Consider the following 23,267-nt stretch of genomic DNA (forward strand, 5'->3'; position numbering starts at 1 on the left):
AGAAGGATTTTTGGAGGAGATAGATGATGAAATGCTAAAGGGGAGAGGAGGGCATGATGTGGTTGAAGATCATCAAGCAAGATATGGAGTGGTGGGATTGAACAATTCTGGATTAGCTGTTCTTGGCCGGCTTCCCTTTTTTTTTAATTTTTAAATGATATGTTTTTATTTTTAATTTTTGGTGGAAGATCATTGAAATTCTTCTTTTTTTCTTTTCTTTTCTTTTTTTTTGTTTGGGGGGGGGGGGGGGGGGGGCTAACTTGGCAATAATATGTTGGAATTTGAAATTTTTTATATGTGGATAGTGTTGTTGATTGTCACTCATATGCTTGTTCTTGAACTATAGCAATTTCTATTCTTATTATAATTTTTCGTATTCATTATTTTCTTTGTCAGATTTGAAATTATCAATATATTTAATTAGTTTCTGAATTAATTATATTTAAAAATAATTACATTGCCCTCCTTTGATGTTTGATTTAATTATATGTACCCCTATATAATTTAAAAATTATATTTAGTACCCCTAATATTTATTTTCGTCTGATAAATAGTTTCTTCCGTCAGTCAGAATTCATTAGATTTATTGATGCAAGTAAAATAAAATGAACGAAAGTTCGTATCTACCTCTAATTTATTTACAACTGATTTATTGTAAACCAAATATTTTTTTTTAATCAAACTACCCTTATAAGGGTGAAGATATACCTTCTTATATGTATTAACAGCTGAAGATGTATAAAAATAGTTTGATAAAAAAAAAAAATGACTTGGAATAAGTCAATTAAATGGATTTTCATTAAATTATTTATTAATATCAGCAAATTTAATATGTTGTGACTAACGGAGGAATATATTTATTAGACGAAAATAGGCGTCGGAGATAGTAAATATAATTTTTCTCAAATTACAGAGAATGTACGTAAAATTTAATAGAGGATGGTGTCATTGTCCTTTATATTTAATTAAATTTTGAATTAATTACAATTTCGATACAAACATCCAATTCGACGAAAGTGGATTATTGCTATAATAAACACAAAGAACAATGTTCCTTGTGGGATAGACCAGCGAGTTGGATTCAAGATTTTCTATATAGGTCCTCGATCAAATTTGGGTAGGTACATAAATGTATTGGGTGTGTGCTTATAAAAAATAAAAGTTACACGCGCACAAAACAATCTAATTCGATACAGTCATATTCAAAAGTTGGTCAAATATATGACTGATTCAAAGATTGATCAGATGCATCAAAATTTTTAATTAAATAATAAATTAAAAAAACAATAAACTATTATATAAAATAAATATATATTCACATTCACGAAACTCGACTCGACTCAAACACATAATTTTGTAATTATGAACTTAAATCTTACCAACAAGACCGGTCACTACACTAATTATTCATATACCCTCGAAGTTGAGTAGGGATTTATTGTGAGCAAATAATTGAGCCCAATGGACAACCCAACTTGGCCCTAGACGCCCAATTCAAAATTTAGGCAGGTACCTCTGTATATTACTAATTCTAGACCTATTACTATAAATTAATGGTCAAAATTATTTCAATTCACAACAAATTATGTGGGTCTAGACAATATTATTGTGAAAATTTCATATTTTTTAAATAGAAAAATTTTGATTGACATAACAACTAAAATATTTAATTTTGTTATACATTGAATTTGACTATGAATTGCACCAAAGAAGAAATAAATATATTCAAGGGCATTTTCATCGGATCATATTTCGTCTACAAGAACGAAGTTATTATGTCGATGTAAATTTTTTGTTATTTTTTAATATCAATAAATTTTTTGTATATTTTTCTATCAGGTTAATTGATTTGTTAGATAAAAAAATGTACTAGATATAATTTTTGAATTTATAGGGATTTGAGTGTAATTTTGTACCAAATTCGATAAGAGCAGAGTGTAATTATTCCTAAAATAAAAGTGAAAAATTGGTTGAAAATATCAAATATTGAGAATTTAAATGGGTATGGAGCTAATTAGTCCACCCTAATTAATAATAATCTGGAAAAAAAGTGTCTAGATTCAATGGATGATAAGGGAATTTGTGAAAGATACCTACATCGGTGTGTAAGTTGTTTACTGTTTCATTTAGGTTCACCCCACACGCTTTAATCGCCGGTCCCCCGTAAACAACATCCCTACTAGGTTATCAAACACGCTTTTAGACACGTCCGGGTTCAATGAACCTTGACATTCGTGTGTTTCAAGCTCTTGTGGGATGTGTTGGTTGGCCATGCATGGATACATCCATCCATAAACTACATATTATATATATATATATATATATATATATTGGTCTTTTTAATTTTTTAAATTAATTTAACATACGATGTTGAACGACCACATTTTTTAAAAAAAATTAAAATTATTAAAAATATATAGTTTAATATAACGTTTTCAATTGATATGCCCTCTCACGTATTAGTATTATTCTTGTTTGTCAAATCTTGTATATAATTTTTTTCCCTATTGAGTCGGTGTGAAATTCAAATACGAAAAGTTATGTTTTCTTGATTTTAATATCATTTTAAATGTTTATCACATTTTAAAGCTTAAATAATTAGAATAGAATTTATTTATTTATTTGAATTTTTTGAAGCAAAAATCAATTTATTTATCGACTAAGTCTGCAAACAACAGTGAATGAATACGAAAGGCAAAATATTGTATCTAGCAAAATATTAATTACTCAGATTACTTGTAATATATTTTTTTTATTAATAATGATAAATAATTTTTAATAATTCATTTTGATACATTAAATAATACCCTAATTCGATCAATATATAAATATGACTAACATAAATAAATTATAATAATTTGTATAAAGTAAGACAAAATACCCATATATCTAGTATGATTAGAACCCATGACGGTGAATTTATTATGATTTAATTAGTTATTAAATTTAAATTTTACGGTTATATACAAGTTTTATTTGTTTTTAAATTTTTGTCTCTTCATCTTTTTCTGTAATGTATGAATTTTTTTTTTCTCTCTTTAATTTTATTATTCAAACTTCTTTAATCATGTTATTTACATAATCAATTAAAAGATTATTTTAGTAAAAATATTAAAAATACAAATATTTTAATTTCTCTATATTATATAAAATAAATTGAAGCACATATATAAAGGGTGTCACTCGTGTGAGTTGTGTATTGATGTTGATTATGATGGAAAATTGGATGATGTGCATGTATATGTCCTCATGCATCATCAACCAAACATGTCATCCACATACATATATGATATTGGAAGTCGTAACTGACATACCCAATTTCCAAGCGGTTCTTCCCTTCCTCCTATAAATTACATCATGTATTTCTTCAAATTCCCATTGCTCTCCTCTCACAAACCACCGCATAATTTGTGCAGACACGCAGAGAGAGAGAGAGAGAGATTCAGGAAAAAAGCCTAGAGAGAGATTCAATCCCACCGCATCTCTCTCTGCTCTTTGAGTCCGTGTTGTCCAACACCCCATTTATTGTTCTTGAGCTTTTCCGAAGGCTGTCGGTAGCCTTTGATCTGAGAATTTTTGCCATCTGTAAGTTTCATTCGCATTTTTTGTGGTTTTTTGGATAGTGCAAGTGGATTCATTTCCATGCTTGATTTGTGGGCAGAATTGTTTTGTTGAGAAGAAAAAATGGTGTTCTGGGTTTTTGGCTACGGGTCATTGGTGTGGAACCCCGGATTTGAAGTCGATGAGAAAGTGATTGGGTTTATTAAGGACTACAGGCGTGTTTTCGATTTAGGTACACTTTTTTCTAATAATTTCTCAGATTCATTCATGCAATATCTGATTGAATCTCTGTTTATTGATTTTGCTTTAATGCGAGTTTCGTGAAAACGGAAAACCCCTGAGGGTTTCAGTAATTACCCCTTTTGCTTTTGTATTTGCTAGAATTAATTCTGTCCTTCTGAATGCAATGACATCGTACTGTTAATACTCTGTACACGTTGTGTTTCTTCTGTGAAGATGAGCGTAATTACTTCTTGATTTATAAGTTTATTTATGTCTACGTTGGTTTGTTTCAGCATGCATTGATCACAGAGGTACGCCTGAGCGCCCAGCGAGAACCTGCACCTTGGAAGAATATGAAGGAGCCGTCTGTGTAAGTTGAAAATTTGATGTTTTTCTTTTAAACTTCAGTGCAAAATGTTGATTTCCTTGTACAGTAGCCTTTATTCTTCGACAATGAAAAGTTTGGCTGCTGTCTAAAATTTTGAAGAACTTGATGAATCTGGATATGAAACTCTTTACCTCAAATGCCTAATGTTGGGAGATGCGACAAGGCAAAACTTTATTCTCCCATGAAGTGCTCGTTGTCTTTTTCTGTTTATTGGACTTTGTCTCTATTGGGAAGTAATCTTGATTTGTAATTCTGTTCTCAGTGGGGCGCTGCTTATTGCGTGCGTGGAGGGCCAGAAAAAGAAAAAGCAGCAATGGAGGTACTTATTTAATAATGGATTGAGTTGAAGTGTATACTCAATTTGTTCGACGTTGACTTATTCTATTAAAATACGTGGTTCCAGCCTGTGCAGTTACCTACTAAATTAGAAAGAACATGAAGCATTGCTGATTTCGTTTTCTAATTTTGTTATGTTAGTATCTGGAGAGAAGAGAATGCGAATATGACCAAAAAACTTTGGTAGACTTTTTCAAAGTAAGTTATGCTTTCTGTGTCTTATTTATGATTTTATCTTTCTTTATTGGTCCCTTTGGCATTCTCCATTTCTTGAGCTTGTTTTATTGATAGATTTTGTAGTTTTTACGTTAAGCTGATAAAATGTCTGGTCTGCCTTGAATGCAGGAGGGCGACTCTGATCAGCCCTTTCTAACTGGTGTGATAGTGTGAGTGGTTATCTTGTTTTTTCTTCTTTTTTGTTGTTTCTTTGGGTGGTCTCAAAGTTGTGGCTGATGTGAGTTGTGCAAAATTGCTGAGACTATTGGTATTTAAAATTGCAGGTTTACATCCACCCCTGACAAGATATTGAATAAGTATTACTTGGGGCCTGCCCCTTTGGAGGACATGGCTAGGCAAATTGCAACGGCCTTTGGTCCTTGTGGCAACAACAGGGAATACCTTTTCTTGTTGGAAAAGGCTTTGTTTGATATTGGTAAATATTCCTGCATTCCACTATTCTTTTCTTGCCGAATTCCGAATACCATAGAGATCAAAACCATGCAAGTTACAGATTTCTGAACAAATTACTATGTATATCTGAACAGGTCATGAAGATGACTATGTGATTGAGTTGGCGAATGAGGTGAGGAAGGTACTTGGAATAATTGGTGGTGTGCCGGCGGAAATGAATTTGTCTAGTCCAACCAATGCCTCTCTCAGGTCCAGTTTGTCACCCCTCAAACTGAGCCCTTTGCCTGGAGCAATCGCCCTGGATTCGTAGGGGCTGCTAATTGACACAACATGATCAAGCTTTCTCCTTAACAGAGTAACTTGCGGATATTAGGAATTCTTTGTTTTTAAATTTTCTCACTTCTGTGCTTTAGTTGACATAGTTTATGGAAATGGTGTAGTGTTAGGTTAGGGTAGGATGACATAATTTGGCCACTCACAGAATGTTGCCCTCCCTTTATATTGAGTTACCATTGGCCATGAATGAAATTTGAAGCATTTTCTCTTTCAGCAGTCATCTCATATGCAAAAAAGAACCCGTTCGCTAATTTTTTTGGCTTAATAAGAATGTTATAAGCATTCTTGAATGGGTGGTTGATGCCTAATTATGTTTCCCAGTACCAACAACAATGCAAATGCAATTGAATCAACCGCCAATGATGGACCAACTAAGACCTGTCGACAGGAAATGATAAGTTGTTCAGTGTTTGAAAAACTCAGGTCAATGTTTGTGTAGGAGTTGAGTTATAATCATTGACGTTGTTGAGATCAACATCCTGTTACCCTTTACACTGTAGATAATTTACGGATATGCATCCCAATGAAACTAGGAAGTTATTTACTTTTTCCCAACATTAAAAGAATATAAATGAATTGGAATGCCATCACAACCATTTACAATAATCTTATATAAGTGGTCCTCAAGCTTCCAAAAACTGTGGCAGGATTGCTCTCCCTTCAGCAAACGACAATAATCTTAACTGCTTTGGGGAATGGCTGCATATTCAACATACACCCATGAATACTATCGTCACGTGGCCTTTCTCCATTGACTAATGATGGTGTAACATCTAATGATGATACTTCTGGCCTTTGAGGATAGTCCAAGCCCTGTAAACAATGTCATAAATAGTTGAAAAACATACCAATTTGTTTAGTGAAGAAAAATGGAGCAACTTGAATGATGTATTTTCTACCTGTAAAGTTGCTCTACGAGTACGACTAATGCAACTTCATGATTTAAGACCAAAGATGACAACTTGACTGATACATCGGCTCGCTCTCTCAATTGTCTTCCATGACCATAAGGTCCGCCAATGCAGAACAGTATGCTTGAAGCACCCTATTAGAAACAAGAAAGTTATCAGAAGAACATGTTACCCGGTATAAGAAGACCTAAATCTCCATCTCGCCTTTTCTACTGTTTATATCATGGTGTGCCATTCTCCTTCATGTGGGTGGTGTTACAGTAATCTAATTATACAGAAAAACATGTCAACAGAGATGGTCACTCATACTGTATTTCCAGCATCCCCAATTAGAGAAGCCATTTGCTCAGACCCCATGTTGATTCCACGCTCATCCAACATCACAACCTGCATTCGTGAAATGAGAAACAAAGGTGATTTGAACTATGAAAACAAAGATTACAATTACTGTTTCATCAGAGGAATAGAATCCTACGCATAAAGTGTGTTGAGACTCTCAGGCTCACTTTACTCTCTCATCTTGTTTTACTCAATTTGATATCACAAAACAAGACAATTTAACATAGACCTCATACATTGCTATCACAAATTATCATATGACGCTCACAGCATTTCTCCACTTTCCGGCAACTTTTTATTACAATCTCAGAAAAACAAAACATTAAACATGATAAGAGTAGGCAAACAGTAAGGTCTACCCATTCATTGGATTTGATAAGGCCCATTACAGCTATATCTTCATGTTCAATCTGAGCCATCACATCACTGTGACAGTAAACAAATACGAGCATAAGCAACAAAACTTTGCACTCCTCTGTAGAGCGGCACATTAAGCCATAACATTTGAAAATGATTTAGTAGTTATCTGAATGATATTGTAATTCATCAGCATATGTTCAACTAGCCAGGCTAAAGATCAGATTATGTCCTAAACCCGTATGTACTTAAGATTGTGATATGTAAGATTACTAAAACGCAGACATAATTCTTAATCCAATAATCCATCCAATTCCCTGTATTCTTCATCCATCAGCATAGCAGCACAAATACAGGTCATCATGCATCTTCCTACATAGACTTTTACAGACAAAATATTAAACAAGCAGTTCATCGCACCGAGCATTTTTAGGGTTGGACTTTAATCGAACATCTTCAACGGGGCAATAATGCTTGAGCTTCTCAATGTACTCGTCAAGTATGAGCTGAACCCCCGGCGACCTCTTCTTTCCCACCGTTAGGATTCGAATTGGCAACGCTCTCTGCAATGATAATCTCTTCAAACAAATATACTACGAGAACAATACCGGTAGACACTACAGCAACCGCAGAATACCCCAGAGTTCTCAAACAAGGAGAGAAAAAAATGCAAGAATTTACCACTGATTGGCCCGCGTACTTGCATTGTTTACCTGAAGAACGAAGATCGAAAACGGTAAATGGAGGACAGAAAAGAAGGAAAAAAAATGGTGGAAACTGATCGAAGAGATTAACCTTGTGAAGGAGTGTAGTGGCTTTTGCAACTGGTGAAGAGGGTAACTCCCATAGCCCATAAGCAATCGCAAGGACTCGGCGAAGCTTATGAATTATCTAAGTCTGACAAATCGCAGATACAACCGATGAAAACATGCAATCTGCACGGCCTTGCAAAACTTTCCGCCTATCTGAAATTGAGCTGCCGAATTGCTTGCATAAAGTTGAACATACATATCCACGAGCAAGCATTGAGCAATCTTGTACCCAAGAAAAATTAGGGTAAATTACTTTTTCCTCCCATGAGTTTAGTCATAATCATATATTTTACCCTATAGTTTCTGGAATTGCAGTTACCTCCCTTAATAGTCATTAAATAACAATAACATGAATCGAGACGGAAACCCACGTGTTCGATGGAACTCAAATTTATTTATAAAATCTCTATCGTAACTTTTAAAATTTAAAATCGTTTAATTCTATTTAATTAGTTCAGAATACGCCTGAAAGAAGATTCAATAATAAAATACTCTTAAAATTATAAATTACTTTTATATTAAAAGTCTGAAAAATTGAAAACTTGATTTTATTTTTGCAAGAATGAGAAATAACAGTACCAATCAATGCTCAAATGAAAAATAATTAAAATAAAAATATTATATTTTAAGATATTTATAGAAAAATTGGAAGAATAATCCTGGAACTACTTAAAAGAGAAGTCGCGTTTTTCTTCGTTTTGGCTAAAGTCGTCACGCTTATGTCCCATGTCGCGCTTTCTTTCATATCATATGTGAACGTTATTAGTTTTGCATATAGAAATCCCCTGGTGAGAGAGACGTAGAAGCTTCGCGAAACGCCAGGAATTGTGTTCATATTAGAGTCTTTCTCCGAGTGTGGTGTTTGTTGAATCACTTGTTCTTGGTTTCATCTCATCGCGAACCAGGTACACATCTCTTTACTCCTGTCCCTCTCAAATTTCATTCTTGTCTGTTTTTTCCTGGTTTAAGGAAGTTGAATTTTTAAAAGACATTGCTCTATGGGGTGGATTTTTCTGTTTTTTTATTCTTTCAAATGCTTCATAAGATTAGACATCCTTGCGTGATTTGTGATTTTTGTTTTGTAAATCGAAGTTACGAGAATGCAGAAACCATAGCAATCAGAAATAATAACATGCAAAGCAGAACGTTCCTTCGAATGTTGATTTATTTGGTGGAGAAGTCTTGTTATAGTTCACAATTCAATGTTTACTATCCCAACAAATTGGGGTTTTTTATTACTAAAGGGGTGATTTTGGTGCCAAATTAAGTGGAGGGACTTGTATGCTTACTTTCTGTACTCAGTGGGGATGTTGGTTAGAGAAAGTGCATGTTGTCCGTATGAAGATTATGTGAAAGTTAACGAGAATAAATGCAACCGACACTAGAGCTCTGAGGGAAGGGACAATTTCTGAAAGATCAGAGATTTCCATGAAAAGTGGATGCAAGGCACAATTAATTGATTATGAGCATTAAAATCTTGCAAGAGCTAGTGGAACCAAGTGGTTCTATTAGAAAAGTTATTGGATAAATTGTGATTATGTGCACCTGTGTATATTGTTATGTATAATCAGATAATGAGTTGTTTATGCGTTGACAGATTGAAGAGTGTCCTATGAAAGATATGGATAAAGTGCTGTGCTGAGAAGAGAGATGCAATGCTTCCATGCATCTTCAAGATTCAATGATGAAAAGAAAAGAAAGAGTAAATAAGTTAAACAGTAACTGATACTGCACTCGTTGTGATAACCAGTTGCTCTAAACATGAAAGGGCAAAAACTATAAGGAATGGTGATTTAATCATACTATTAGACGGAAATATGTATCTGACGAATACAGGCGACCTTTAAAGATTTTGTTACTGTTTCTTTGAAGAGGTCTAGTAGGCTTAACTTTTTCAATTTTATATCCTTTGTAATTCCACCATTCCAAACTCATAAGTAACCTGAAAAATGAAAGACCATAGACCAGATATATATTGATTGGAATGTCTAGAGTGCAACTTCATTCATCTGAACTTCTGCTCCAACTTCTTCAACGTCTCAATAAGTGGTCAAACCAAGTTAAACAAATTCATTCTTTGTTGATCACCCATGGTCACCTCCTCATCAAAAATCAGTGGATTAATACCCTACTGTACAACACACTCATCAGAAACTATCTCAATCTTGCTAGTCCCCGCACTAGCCTCCTCCTCTTCATCCACATGCTTTATCATCAGGCCCCTCCCAATAGCCACACTTTCCCTTCTGTTCTTAAAGCTACTGTTTCTCTCTCACAATCCTATAACACTTCACCTATAGGTTACTCCCTGAACGCGCAGTGTGTTAAAAGAGGTCTACTAAATGACCCGTTTGTCCGAACATCATTTCTTTCTCTGTACTCACATATTGGTGATATAAGGAGTGCGCATAAGATGTTTGATGAGATTCCTCAACCATGTATTGTTTCTTATAATGCAATGCTTGATGGTTTTGCAAAATCTGGTGACATGGGTTCAGCCATTTCAATGTTTGTAGCAATGCCCAAGAGAGATGTTTATTCATGGACAAGTGTTATCAATGGTTATGGTAGAAATGGTTGTTTTAAGGAGGCAATTAGTTTATTCACCGAAATGATGGTGGATGAGGATGTCATCTGTGGCTTTTTAAGGCCAAATGAAGCTACCTTTGTCAGCATCCTTTCTTCATGTGCGAATTTGGATGATAAGTTTGCACTGTACAGTGGGAAGCAAATTCATGGATGCATGGTTAGGAGTCAGAAGGAGTTAAGTACTTTCACTGGAACAGCATTGATAGCATTCTATGGGAAAATGGGCTACTTAAGTTATGCCTTTAATGTGTTCAATACCATGGCTGTGAAAAAGGTATGCACTTGGAATGCTATGATATGTTCATTGGCTTCAAATGGTAGGGAAAGCCAGGCCTTAGACATGTTTGAGATGATGAAGACCTTGGCATTGTGCCCAAATGAAGTTACCTTTGTTGGTGTTTTGTCAGCTTGTGCACGGAAGAAACTTGTAGACTTGGGTCTGGAATTGTTTCGTTCGATGTCACGTGACTTTGCCATCATGCCCAGGATGGAACATTATGGGTGTATTGTTGATCTCTTAGGTAGAGCAGGCCTTTTGAAGGAGGCATGTGAATTTGTGGCTAGCATGCCTTTCGAGGCTGATGCCTCTGTCTTGGGTGCTCTTTTGGGTGCTTGTAGAGTTCATGGGGATGTTGATTTGGGGAATGAAGTAGGTAGACGGTTGCTTGAGCTGCAACCTGATCATTGTGGACGATATGTGCTGTTGTCCAGCATTTATGCTGGGGCAGAGATATGGGATCACGCTGCTGCCTTGAGGAAGGCAATGGTACATGCTGGAATTCAGAAAGTTCCAGCTTTTAGTATAGCAGACTGAAGGTAAAGTTATGAGTTCATTTTCACTATGCTTTTCTCAACCCACTTTCATATTCAGTAGCTAACTTTTTATTCACAAAGTTTTGTGCATCCGCCAGTTTCGCCTTATTCTATCAGTCTCCTGACTGTGCTGGCTAGCAAGAAGTCACTTTCCACTATTAATTGACAAGGTGAAAGTGTAAACAACAAGCTATAACAGCCGGAGTGCTGTGTTTTACGGGATTTAAAGAGCCACTAATACTCTTCCAGAAAGGGTGTGACAGAAACCGAGAGCTTACTCTAGTATTTGGCAATTGCACACCAATATCAGTTATAGTCCTTGTAAATTCGTTTAGTACTTTCTTTCTGAGTAGGGTTTTCTTAGAGTATTTTAGAGACAACAAGGTCAGTTGTTAATCATCTATGTATGACTACAGTTTTGAAAATAAATTATAACCAACCATCAGGTCAGTAAAGTTATTAATTCTATCAACTCCTATGCTTATAGACCAGGATCTGCTTGTTAGCTGAAGCAACAAATCTATTTTGGGCAAGATATTCAATTTGTAGTGTAATCTTGAGTTTTTAAACTGCCAAATTTGTTTTCAATAATGCGAACCTAAGACCCCTGTGGAATGTGTAAAAAAATCCCATGATAAGCAGATATGTCGGCATATGAAAATGTTGTTGCTGGGAAGCTGAGGCTGAAGGGCAAGGCTTTGGATGTGAAGGATGGTAGTATCAAAAAGAAAAAGAAGCACAAAGAACGATACATGCCATCATCTCATGTTGTTGGTCACGGTCAATGGACAGGTAAGAAGCACATTCATATAAGATGATTCTCTTTTCTTTTTGGATCCTGTCTTGCTTAAATCTTGTTCCATATAACTTTCTCATATCCTATATACTTCAGTTGCTTTAGATTAGACGATTCATGTACCTTATGTTTCTAACTCAGCATTTTTCTTTGATTTTGATCTTGAAGCAACTTGGTAAACATCAAATTGCTTACAAGTTGTTCTCTCTCACCTGTCCTTATATGCACCTGTAACAGTTGATTGGCTTCTTGGTTCATTATTTTCTTATTTGAATGCAGACTTTGATTTATTCCCATGTTTCATATAATGGTTAACTTATTCTTATTCTGGTTGTATCGGTCGATAGTGAGCTATTCTATTGCTGCATAATGTTTTGTTGGGTCAGTTATCCATTGCTGCCTTACCCTTCCAACAGTATCTTGTTTTTACATGATTCAACTGCTATGGAGCGCTTGATGCATAATTATGCTCAAACTATTCTTAAGAAGAGAAATTGGACTGTCTTCTTGTGTTCCCTATACAAAGTGGCTTCAGTGTGGAGTTACATCTCCGCTCGTTGCCTTGCCTTCTGAGCTTGTTCATAAACTTTGTACTGAAGATGGAAACATTATGTTAGTAACAGATCCTACAAATTCTGATGTGAATGGGACTGATATGCACAATGAAGAACCGGATCAGGCTGAGCGTCTCACTCCAGCAGAGCGGCGCTATCTCGAGCGGTGGCAGAAAATTGAGCTTCAAAGACTTGCAAAGATTGCTAAGAAATCTCACCGTGATCGCATTCAGGAATTCAACCAATATTTGGCTAATCTGAGTGAACACTATGACATTCCCAAAGTGGGTCCTGGCTGATCATTTCATGAGGGGAACTCTTGTTGTTGCAATTTTTGCTTCATCGTTATTTAAGCATGCACATGAAACTGCTTCAGCTGAGATCTTTGTGGGGGCTAATTTAAACATTTTTTAACAAGTTCATCTCTTTTACCCTGTAATGCACTTGCAACTCTCTTTTTGTTGTTTGAATCCACAGATTGAGGATGCTTTCATGTGTGGATGTTAAACGAGCTCAGATGACTTCATTGATACACTTGTTTGGATGCTCTAAATAGACGACTTTGTCTTTACATATGACACATGATGATCTGAGCTGTTCAGATTTTTAACACAAGTACTTTTGAATGATACAACTCTTGATATGGTGAATGGACATTGTCCTGAAAATACGCGGCGTCTCAAGACAATGGTTTGCACCTCTGAAAGACAAACAAAGAACCTCTAGAGCCCTTTCCCAGTCTGATATTCTCGTCTATGTATGTTATTTGCAGCTTCACTTCACTCTCACCACCATACTTAAATTCCAGTCCTCCAACCTTCAGTTCTGGTGGCTCAAAAACTACTTGTATCCATTTTTCATCCAAAGCCGTCAGTTTTCCTGCATACCAGAAACAAAATGAAAATGTTAAAAGCAAATGATTCTCAATGTGCAGTTGCTACTATCAGTAAACAGAAGATAAAAAGGGAGGGAAAACATTACCCTTCAGTAAAACCTCTCCGTCTAAGAAGCCGAAAAGGGAAAAGGACACCCGATTTCTCACAACATCAGGGGCTTCAACAGCCTGCATCATTTCCTTAGTTTTGAATACAAGCCGGCCGACTGCACTCCGGTAGCCACCGCCAGGCGATGTAGGATTTGAACAGTACAACACATCCCACTCTACATGCAAGTTTTAACATAACATTAGCTTAGATCAGAATGGGCTTTTGGAGCTCCATTAACTTTGAGAGGGCCGAATGTGATTATAAGTTCTTATTTTGAGACTCAGTAATGAGAACAAATATTGGGATCTTCACCTCCAAATATAAGTGGACACTTTACCGGCTCATCAACGCAGAACCGTTGTAATGCATCGGCCACTTCAGCAACCTTCTGGTGTTCATCCCTTGTAAGCAGAACACCTCTATCTGTTTGCATAACCTACTACCCAATGAACTCAGTTTTGCCTCTAGTGAAGAAATGATGGATATGACTTAAAACTAGAACGACCAGGCAACAGTGCCAAGACAAGGACTCAAAGGCATGCAAGCGATGAAGGTTTTGTTGAAGAACCCAGGGATGAGTTGTCCACGGGGTGATAATCACAGAATGCATAGATTTCCCAAAAAGACAACGAAACAGCACATAAGTCCAAGAACATTGAATACCAACATATAAAGATCGGCGGGAAAAATACACAATATATTATCAATTCAATCTAAAAACTGGGTTTTAATATTTGCTCAGCTCCAGTAGCCTATGTATAAATGTAATGATATGAAAACATAGTACTTTGCAGAATCCTTAATTAGTCAATTATTGTAGAACAAGTTCATGCACTACTTGTTAATGCTGAGGTACTCCTTAGAATATCTAAAAATGTGATAGCTTCTTTAGTTTTCCTTCTTCACAATGTACTCTTAACCTTACTTCTGTACTCCTCACAGTTCAATGGTGTTTGTGTGCGCGTGTGTATTCTAATCAGATACTCAATAACTAACAAGAAATGAAATCATGAGCTGCAAAACCCAAAAACACATGGGATTTTCAGGTAATTGGATCTCGAAAAGTGCTTTCATCTCAGCAAGACAAAGAATTGAGACTTTGATCTACATCCGCCAAGAAAGTGAACATGCCCTTAACGATTCATATTGCTCTAGAAATACACCAAGATTTATCCAGTAAAGCATAAAAAACGTACCTTGGACAGAATGTTTTCCACCAAATCATCCGGCTTAGATGGCACCGAGGTCGCCACCGACGCCGACGCATAGATTCGAGCAGCAATGGATCGGCGGCGGCGTGGAAGCAAAAGGGTCGGAGGCGAATTCCTCGCCGAGGAAAAGGGGAGAGGGAATTTAGCAAAAGCATTTGCAGTAGAAGATGAGGCCACGCTTGCCATTTTGAAGCCGTGGTTGTATAATATCACCCTTCATATTTTCTTATGCGTAAGACTCGAAAACCCGTAGATGGGCCCACCCAAATTTCCTTTCATGGACCGGATTGCGCCACGTGTGCTGATTCTGTTTAGTAGCATGGATTCCATATTTCCATTATCATGTTTTATTGGGACTGTCTTGGACATTTTGGTTGTGGGCTGGCTATTACCCTCCACCTCCGCCCAAACCAAAGAAGAGAGTTTTTTTTTTGCGGTAAATTACAGTCACTTTCTCAAAGATTTGTTATAATTATAATTATTGTTTAAAAAATCATAAATATCCATTTCATTACCTTTTTTCAAATTTTCGTTCAATATGTGTGATGAACTATCTATAATCCTTTTTGAATTATGAATTTTAATTTTATATATTTTTTAAAATATTATTGATGCGAGCAAAAAGTTGTTTCTTAGAATTATGTCCAATTGAGGATTTTGGGGACTGACTTTTTATAAGTTTTGAAACGGGACCCGTAAAAAAAAATTTAATATTTCGATATTTAAGTCAATGAACAGTTTATGGCGAATAAAAATTAAGTAAGTTAAAGCCATGTAGAACGATAATATAATGTGAAAATGCTTAATATTTATGCCCGATGCACTTAAGTGTTGCAAAAAATGCATTGCCTTTTACTGGGAAAGAGAGGGAGGTTTTTATAGCATCAGTCCCATGCCGATTCATGGAGAGCCGCCCCCTCAAGACCTGAAAAACCAGTTGCTATGGATAAGCTTCCCATAAATTTGGAGAAAATCTTTGGAGTTTTGCCTGTTGGGGACTCTCGATCAAATAAGCCCACTGATGGAATATGCTCTCGAATTTCTAGGGGATAGTTGGAACAAGCTTTGGAATTTGCCTAGATCTCCAAGCCTCATCAATGGTTACATGGCCGTCATTCCTCCCAGCTGAATGGCCTCTTGCCACTTGTGTATAAGGGCATGCTAGTCCTTAGTTGGCTACCAAGTCACATTCTCTCTTGGACTTTGGAATAGGTAACCAGGCCCCTTTCGCGGGCTTTCTTTTCTAACTACTGCTTTCTAAGGGCCTCAAGCTTCCCTTCAGCCGAATGCATCTTTTGGCTCGACCCGAGTTGGACTCCTTGGGCCACACGTATTTTATATTTTTTCAAAAAAAATTGTGAATTTTTTTTTTGAAAAAACAATTCAGCAAGATAAGCATTTAGAAGCTACATGATTATTGGTCATTTAATGGGTATTTGTAATTTCGCAAATAACAAGAAATATTCATAATTATGCTGAATTTCAACAGCGCTAGTTGCAATTTACCTTAATTCAGTGGATTTTAAGAAGACTTCGACAGATCAACAGATATCCATGACTTCTATAATTTCAGTCGTAAACTCTGTACCAATTTGCAATAGACAATTCAATTGCCAATGAATGAATGGTTCAAATTTGTAGCAGTAGACCAAGTGATGAGCAGCTGACTCTTGTTTGATTTCATGATCCCATCATGTTATTCCAAGCTACAATATCAAGATAAAAACTTAATCAAAAGCCATCTTCTTCGCCATTATATTGCCGGTAGGGGGACCGATGAAGCACCCTCTGCTTCAAGCTTGAGAAACACAAAGTCTGAACCAACAGTTAACATACTAACTGTAACTACCACGGCAGAAGTGAATAAGTACTTCTAGCAGATTTACTAGCATTACACTAAACTTCAGCTTTCATTTTCTTCAGGCAGGACATTGATCAGACGGTGTAATGCTGTTGGATCGTATCGATGTCTAGTCCTTTCAGCTTCACGACAGACTCAACGTGCCCTTTCAGTGTATGCAACTCTCTGAGCCTGCATAAAAAATTGTTGGAAATTAAATCGAATAGTATATCTCATGCTGCATTGGCATAGTACAGGTCTCAGAGCTGACGTGACTTAATCCTGGATTTTTTGGTTGGGATCAGATAGTTAACAACAGATTGAATACCTTGCAACCTCTGCACGTCGTTTGGCTTGTTCTGCAATCTCTGAGAGCTCCCTGTAACTGCTTTTTTCGGGGAAAAGGTTGGTCGTTTCTGGTGGTTGAAGACCGTGCAAAGTCCTCTGTGCTGCAGCCCATTGAGCTTCTCTCTCTTCCTTCCCATAGTTGGACTTGGTAGTAAAAGCAGTCTAATTACAACAAAGAGAGAATATTTGCTCCAAGATTCAGTAATCTGAATCAGATAATTCAATCACTTGAATCACAGATCATAAAGGGAAAACTTACCTTGTTCTCCAATAGATTATCCCAGGCCTTTCCACTCAAGACATAGCGAATACAGAACTTTAGGATGTCGAGAGGAATGTAGGTTACAATGCTGTAAAGCCAGATAACGCCGGCCCAACCCCAACCGCATCCTTTAATCTTTGCAAAGCCCCAGTTTGCATAAACAGCTATCAGGGTGGCAACCTGTCGAACAATTGGTTTATACTATCACGACGGAATTGTGAAACACAGCACAACTGGATGTAGTGTTTGCATGAGTTGCTTACCAGCTGAGCTATCAAGAAAGCACTCAGCAAGAACATTCCCGGACGTTCAGCATAAGACCAGCTACGAGACCTTGTGACGAATATTAGCGCTTGGCTCACAATACTCACTTGAAGGTATAGTGCTGCCATTATTTCCCGAGGACTGTCCCTCAAAGATCTTACACCAAACTTGTCCTAGAGAGGTAAAATAGAAAAACAAATGAGTAAAACATAGAGAATTACAAACATTGTCCAAACGGGATCTCATGCTTACTGAGAAGAAGTTGGTATCTTTCATGACCCAAAAGAATAACACTGTCCCTAGTGCCAAGTAGCCTCCTAAGACAACTCCAGTGGCAAAGATTTCTTTTAGTTTCCAACTGTCTGGTATTGGAGATGGCTTCACTCGATCCTTTGAGATTGTCATGATGGTTCCTGTGTGCAACATGTGGAGAATCAAATAAGTTGTACAGAGCAAAGGGTTTGAATAAACCACAGGAAAACAACAGTTTGTCTGGTCGTGATATTTGATGGAAATTATCTCACCATCATTCAAGATAGCAATGATTAGGACCATGAATGGGGCAAAGTCAAATTTCCATATCAAAGCAATAAGCATGAATCCAAACTGCAGTGTTGACAGACAAGAATATATTATTCAGTTTACATGATTGGAATAAAGCTAGAGATGAAAATGGGATGTTGAAGTGTTTATGGATCACTTACCACTATACGGATTGTAATTGAGACGGCATATATCTGGAAAAAGACAGTCGAAAGATTGAGAAAATTAGAAAGTTCCAAAGAGGGCAAAGATTGAAGTGTTGAAATATGGCTCACTCACCGTGTAGTTTTTCATTCTCTGGAAAATAGCACGGCTAGTAAGAACTGCACTTATTATGACACTCAGCCCGGGTTCAGTCAAGACAATGTCAGAAGCACTTCTAGCAGCATCGGTTGCATCAGCAACAGCAATGCCTATATCTGCCTTCTTTAGAGCAGGAGCGTCATTCACACCATCTCCAGTCATACCACAAATGTGCTTTCTTTCTTGCAGTCTCTTCACAATTTCATACTTGTGCTCTACAATGCACAGAAAACATATCAAATCATGATTAGCAGTATTCATGTTTCACAATTTTGCAGAGACTGGTTACTTTGTTACTTTGGTAATGAAGCAGAGACCACATAAGAGTACACTCACCGGGAAATACTCCAGCGAAACCATCAGCTTTCTCAATCAACTCATCTACAGGGAGTCCTGCTATAGATTCATCTTTGTCTTGGCCGAGCAATGATGAAGATGGGTACATGTTCGTCCCCATTCCAAGCCTGCGGCCCGTTTCCTTGGCTATAGCAAGTTGGTCACCTTTAACAAGGAGAAACGAATTTTAGAACAATGAGAACTGGACAATGGACATGTAATCATTGACATGACGATTGGTAGACAACTGAAACATGAGAATCCATTACCAGTAATCATCTTCACATTCACACCAAGATTCAGGGCTCTTTTGATTGTTTCTGCACTGTCATGCCTAGGTGGATCAAACAAAGGTAACAAACCAACAAGCTGCCATGGTCCTCCAGGACTCTCTTTCATTTTCTCAGGAACTTCCTGCAATAGATAATGAAAGGTAATATGAAAATGAACATACGAAGAAATCAGAGGGAGACGACAAATCCAAGAAAATATATGAAAACCTGTCGAGCAACTGCCAAGGAACGAAGCCCACGTTCAGCAAACTTATCAATAACAGCGTGAACTTTCTTTCGAACATCCTCCTTGCTATTGCACAGTGCCAGTATCTGTTGAGAGGAAAGAAGTAAATAGCTACCTTTATAATTTTTATATCAAAAATATGCAAGTGTTTAGGCATTTGAGCTATTCTTTGATGACATTAAAACCACGACAAGTACCTGCTCAGGAGCACCTTTGCTGGCACGATGCCAGTTCCCATTGGAGTCTATGTATGTTAATGCAGTCCTCTTATCCACAGGGTTGAAAGGTAGAAAATGCACCTCTCTTATACCAGCTCTTGCCTGTCAAATGAAAATAGAACAAAACAGTAAAACTTCAGTTTTATAGTATTTTGAAGCACAAGAAATAATGGTCAAACTTAATTGATCAAATTATGACATACCTCTTTTGGATCAGCAAGCATGCCCACAATGGCTGCGTCAATTGCATCCTGATTTTCAGTTCTTGAAGCCCTTGCTGCAAGCAAAATCACTTGCTCTTTATCTACTCCCTTCACAAAAACTTCTATGAGGCTTTTGTCAACAGTCAGCTTATTCAAAGTGAGGGTTCCCGTTTTGTCACTGCAGAGGACATCCATGCCTGCCATTTCCTCTATGGCAGTCATTCGCTTCGTGATCGCCCCCTGCTGAGAAAGTCGGTGGGAACCAATAGCCATAGTAACAGATAACACAGTGGGCATAGCAATCGGGATTCCTCCAATCAAGAGAACCAGCAAATTGTCAATTCCATCCCTGTACTTCCTGTGTTGTATCGGGTACATGACTATGATCTCAATGATTATTCCAACAAAAATCGAGCAGATGCAAAAGTTTCCGATGGCAGTGAGAACCTTCTGAAAATGCCCTACTTGGTTGGTGCTATCCACTAGATGAGCAGCCTTACCAAAGAAAGTATGGACACCGGTCGCTATGACAACAGCTTCAATCTCTCCCTGTTTACATGTCGACCCTGAGAAAACTTCGTCTGAAGGGTTCTTGGTGACAGGAAGAGATTCGCCTGTCAAGGCCGACTGATCAACCTTCAAAGGATCACCCTCAAGAAGCCGAGCATCAGCAGGGATGATATCTCCGAGCTTTATGCTTATAATGTCTCCTGGAACAAGGATAGATGCATCTTGCTCAGTCCATCGACCGTCTCTCAGAACCTGCATTTTACATTAACGACACGAAATGTAAATAATAAGCCTCTATATATTCCCATGACAGATATTTTTGCAGCATAACTGGCAAGTGACCTTGGTTTTCGGTGCAAGTCCAGCCATAAGAGCTGCTGCAGCATTTCCAGCGTTGTTTTCTTCAATGAAACTGATGGTGGAGTTGATGAACAATAAGGCAACGATACCAACAAAGTCCTGCCAATCAGGTGGCCTCCCGTCTCCATTTGCAAGGACTATAGCCATCAAAGCAGCGGCCTCCATGACCCAAGACAAGGGGTTCCACATGAAGCCCAGAAACTTGAGAATCTTGCTCTCCTGATAGGGACATATACCTCAAACAATCACTACTGGTTTCACACAAAAATGTAATATCCAGGCAGAACTCAAGAAATACCAAGTCCATGCTCAGACCTTTTTCTCCTCCAATTTGTTTGGACCAAATATTTTCAGTCTGTTTTCCCCTTCCTCTGATGTTAGACCTTCTTTTGTACATTTTAACTGCTCAAACACTTCCTCCACCGGAATTCGTTCCTGTCCATTTCACATTCAAATTGTTATGAATATACGCAACTTAAAATTTTTTGCATCTGAATCAATCATTATATCTTCATTAACATCAGTCTAAGTCAGCAATCACTCAACTACTCATATAACAGTTTCATATCAACATGATAGTACCTGCACTTAAAGAATCATACTCCGTTATTTTAGCCATTCTATGTTCAGATATCCTAAATCTTATAAAATAAAACATCATAATTATGATGTAACAAACTTTCGGCAGCAACAGCTTATGTTTTTGAAAGAATACATCCAAAGCTCTCCAATTTTGTTGACCACAAAATTGAAAAGCTGAATTGATTTAGCAAATTACAATTGTTAGGTCAAAAAGTCTAGAAGGGCTCTTCCTCCTTATGACTGCACTATCTTATCTCCAACATCACCTTCTCAACTGCCTTGAAAAGACAAAAACTTGGTGATGGCAATATACATGTGACTTTTACCACCAAAAGAATGTGATAAGAGACAAATAAATTTATGAACCAATTGATGAGTGTCATGTAGGGAAAAGATAACCAACATAATTAATATTCGAGAAAACTCAAATGTTATCTTTACTTTTACATGCGAAATAGTAATAAAATTTTTCATAAAATGATAGTTAACCGACATATATCACTAATATTCACCCATGCAAGAATAAAATTTTTGTTTCAAATGGGAAAATAATTTGTTATTAATACAAGGGAATTATTACTCATTTTTTTTCAAGAATCATAGGTTGCCGTTGTAATTAGCCATTGAAATAAATTGCCATTTGACCCAAAAGATAGGGAAATATTACACTCACTTATTCGACGTGATTTTCCTGTTCACAACAAAAAGTAAAATATTCCACGCTACAGACATGTGCCCCCAACCATATTTATGGCTTCAAATTTAAGCACAATAGTCTATGGATCATAAAAGAGTTACCATATTTTTTTTTTTTCCCAATTAGCCAAGCACCCCTAAAAAATCAAATCAATCAATAAATAACAAAATAGCAGCCATAAATAAGCATGTCAATTTAGTTCAATAAGTAAGGAAAAAAGAAGAAGAAGAAGTATCTATAATAAAATGAACTCTGAAAAAATTACCATAAAGGAAATGTAAAAACACAAAGCGTAATTGGAGGTTACTTTACTTCCACTGCAGTAGCAAAGATTTACTACACAAGAAACTTCTCTGGGATACCTAACAGGTAAAGCTTAAAGGTAAAAACAGAGGCCTACATGTCTGCACACACACACATGTGTATATGTGTGTGTGTTTTGGGAAGTGCAAGAAATATGAATGCAAACCTAGTTTTAAGAAGGAAAAAAAAACAGAAAAGAACCAACTTTTGTAGTAAGAGGACACAAAGATATTACTAGAACATTACAAAAGCACAACAACATATAAATGCATCAAAACTCACAAAGAAACCATTACGTTACATGTAGTATTGGATGCAACTATAGAAATCCCATGAGCATGCATAACATCGAGTGTGTCACGACTGCTAGTACACATATATACATACCAAATCAACAGCTTCGTTCTTGATCTCTTCAAGTGTGATGCCCTTGTTGCTGCCCATCTCGAGAGAGTGAAAGCGCAGAAGATTGAAACTGAGAAATGAAGTGAAAAGACTTGAACTTGAAGACGAAGACGAAGAGCTAGTAAAGAATCATGCCATTTTTCTTGCACAGAAGAGGAAGAAAAAGAAAAAGGGGTGAGAGAGGAGATGATTTCCTTCCTGTGTGTGGGAATCACAAAAGTAAAACTTGATTTTGGTGGAGGAGAGAAATGGAATGGTGCGAGTTCTGTTCTGGTATATATATATATGGCCTTATGGCCTTTCCCCCTCCCCCATATATATCCCACGAAACAAAGTGGAAATGCTCATTTGGGGGGGGGGGGGGGGGGGGGATGTGTTGATTATGTCATTGTGTGTGTGTGTAAATATGTATATTTGGCGTGTGTTTTGAGGGGGGTTTGAATGTAAATCAACCTTAGTCTCTGTGAAAATATAATAGGTATAGAAAGCCACGTGTTGGGCCAAAAATTTGCACTTTACCCCCTTTTCTGGTTTGACCCTACCCGGAATGTGGATCATTTGTAATTTATTTTTCAAATCTCTTTTTCTTGGCACTATTTGCAAAGTATTTACCCTGAACCACTTTTCTTTTATTTATTTAATTTGGAGGGTAAAGAAAATAGATCTGAGATTATGACATGATGAATGAGGGAAAAGTATTTTTGAGAAATTTCAATTGAAATCAAATTTGGTT

At 36.9% G+C, this 23,267-nt stretch overlaps 6 protein-coding genes across 8 annotated transcripts; 3 read left to right on the forward strand and 3 right to left on the reverse strand.

The window, feature by feature from the left end:
- Positions 1–3,355: 3,355 nt before the first annotated feature.
- Positions 3,356–5,686, forward strand: LOC105164943 (gamma-glutamylcyclotransferase 2-1). Its single transcript, XM_011083789.3, has 8 exons — positions 3,356–3,585; positions 3,662–3,793; positions 4,077–4,153; positions 4,434–4,490; positions 4,649–4,705; positions 4,853–4,893; positions 5,008–5,159; positions 5,272–5,686. Exons 2-8 carry the CDS (start codon positions 3,685–3,687, stop codon positions 5,445–5,447), a joined length of 669 nt encoding a protein of 222 aa, XP_011082091.1. The 5' UTR covers positions 3,356–3,585; positions 3,662–3,684; the 3' UTR covers positions 5,448–5,686.
- A 215-nt stretch (positions 5,687–5,901) lies between these two features.
- Positions 5,902–8,141, reverse strand: LOC105164945 (methyltransferase). Its single transcript, XM_011083791.3, has 7 exons — positions 7,876–8,141; positions 7,762–7,793; positions 7,501–7,643; positions 7,083–7,149; positions 6,694–6,771; positions 6,373–6,518; positions 5,902–6,286 (listed from the first exon to the last, which is right to left on the reverse strand). Exons 1-7 carry the CDS (start codon positions 7,925–7,927, stop codon positions 6,247–6,249), a joined length of 558 nt encoding a protein of 185 aa, XP_011082093.1. The 5' UTR covers positions 7,928–8,141; the 3' UTR covers positions 5,902–6,246.
- Positions 8,142–8,660: 519 nt separating this feature from the next.
- On the forward strand, positions 8,661–13,137 carry LOC105164941 (uncharacterized). Of its 3 annotated transcripts, none has more exons than XM_088881832.1 (4): positions 8,761–8,797; positions 9,490–9,594; positions 11,937–12,086; positions 12,708–13,137. In XM_088881832.1, exons 2-4 carry the CDS (start codon positions 9,543–9,545, stop codon positions 12,941–12,943), a joined length of 438 nt encoding a protein of 145 aa, XP_088737958.1. In that variant the 5' UTR covers positions 8,761–8,797; positions 9,490–9,542; the 3' UTR covers positions 12,944–13,137. The 3 variants fall into 3 exon arrangements, with proteins under 3 accessions (XP_011082087.1, XP_088737958.1, XP_088737959.1); XM_088881833.1 differs by having other exon boundaries at positions 12,714–13,137; XM_011083785.3 differs by lacking the exon at positions 9,490–9,594 and having other exon boundaries at positions 8,661–8,797.
- Positions 9,594–12,063, forward strand: LOC148787660 (Tetratricopeptide repeat (TPR)-like superfamily protein). Its single transcript, XM_088881831.1, has 2 exons — positions 9,594–11,297; positions 11,937–12,063. Exon 1 carries the CDS (start codon positions 9,877–9,879, stop codon positions 11,293–11,295), a length of 1,419 nt encoding a protein of 472 aa, XP_088737957.1. The 5' UTR covers positions 9,594–9,876; the 3' UTR covers positions 11,296–11,297; positions 11,937–12,063.
- Positions 13,138–13,141: 4 nt separating the features above from the next.
- On the reverse strand, positions 13,142–15,049 carry LOC105164942 (Plastid-lipid associated protein PAP / fibrillin family protein). The gene is made up of 4 exons (XM_011083788.3): positions 14,827–15,049; positions 13,943–14,066; positions 13,626–13,805; positions 13,142–13,523 (listed from the first exon to the last, which is right to left on the reverse strand). Exons 1-4 carry the CDS (start codon positions 15,025–15,027, stop codon positions 13,324–13,326), a joined length of 705 nt encoding a protein of 234 aa, XP_011082090.1. The 5' UTR covers positions 15,028–15,049; the 3' UTR covers positions 13,142–13,323.
- Positions 15,050–16,497: 1,448 nt separating this feature from the next.
- LOC105164940 (plasma membrane ATPase 4) lies at positions 16,498–22,821 on the reverse strand. Its single transcript, XM_011083784.3, has 16 exons — positions 22,517–22,821; positions 20,863–20,982; positions 20,530–20,766; positions 19,678–20,439; positions 19,454–19,576; positions 19,238–19,342; positions 19,007–19,151; positions 18,738–18,902; positions 18,378–18,616; positions 18,260–18,292; positions 18,080–18,161; positions 17,808–17,968; positions 17,555–17,728; positions 17,289–17,471; positions 17,010–17,191; positions 16,498–16,873 (listed from the first exon to the last, which is right to left on the reverse strand). The coding sequence occupies exons 1-16, from the start codon at positions 22,571–22,573 to the stop codon at positions 16,777–16,779; spliced, it is 2,865 nt and encodes a 954-aa protein (XP_011082086.1). The 5' UTR covers positions 22,574–22,821; the 3' UTR covers positions 16,498–16,776.
- Positions 22,822–23,267: the final 446 nt, after the last annotated feature.

Source organism: Sesamum indicum, linkage group LG6, assembly GCF_026168435.1.
Source record: "Sesamum indicum cultivar Baizhima isolate 11 linkage group LG6, ASM2616843v1, whole genome shotgun sequence".
Classification (NCBI taxonomy): domain Eukaryota; kingdom Viridiplantae; phylum Streptophyta; class Magnoliopsida; order Lamiales; family Pedaliaceae; genus Sesamum; species Sesamum indicum.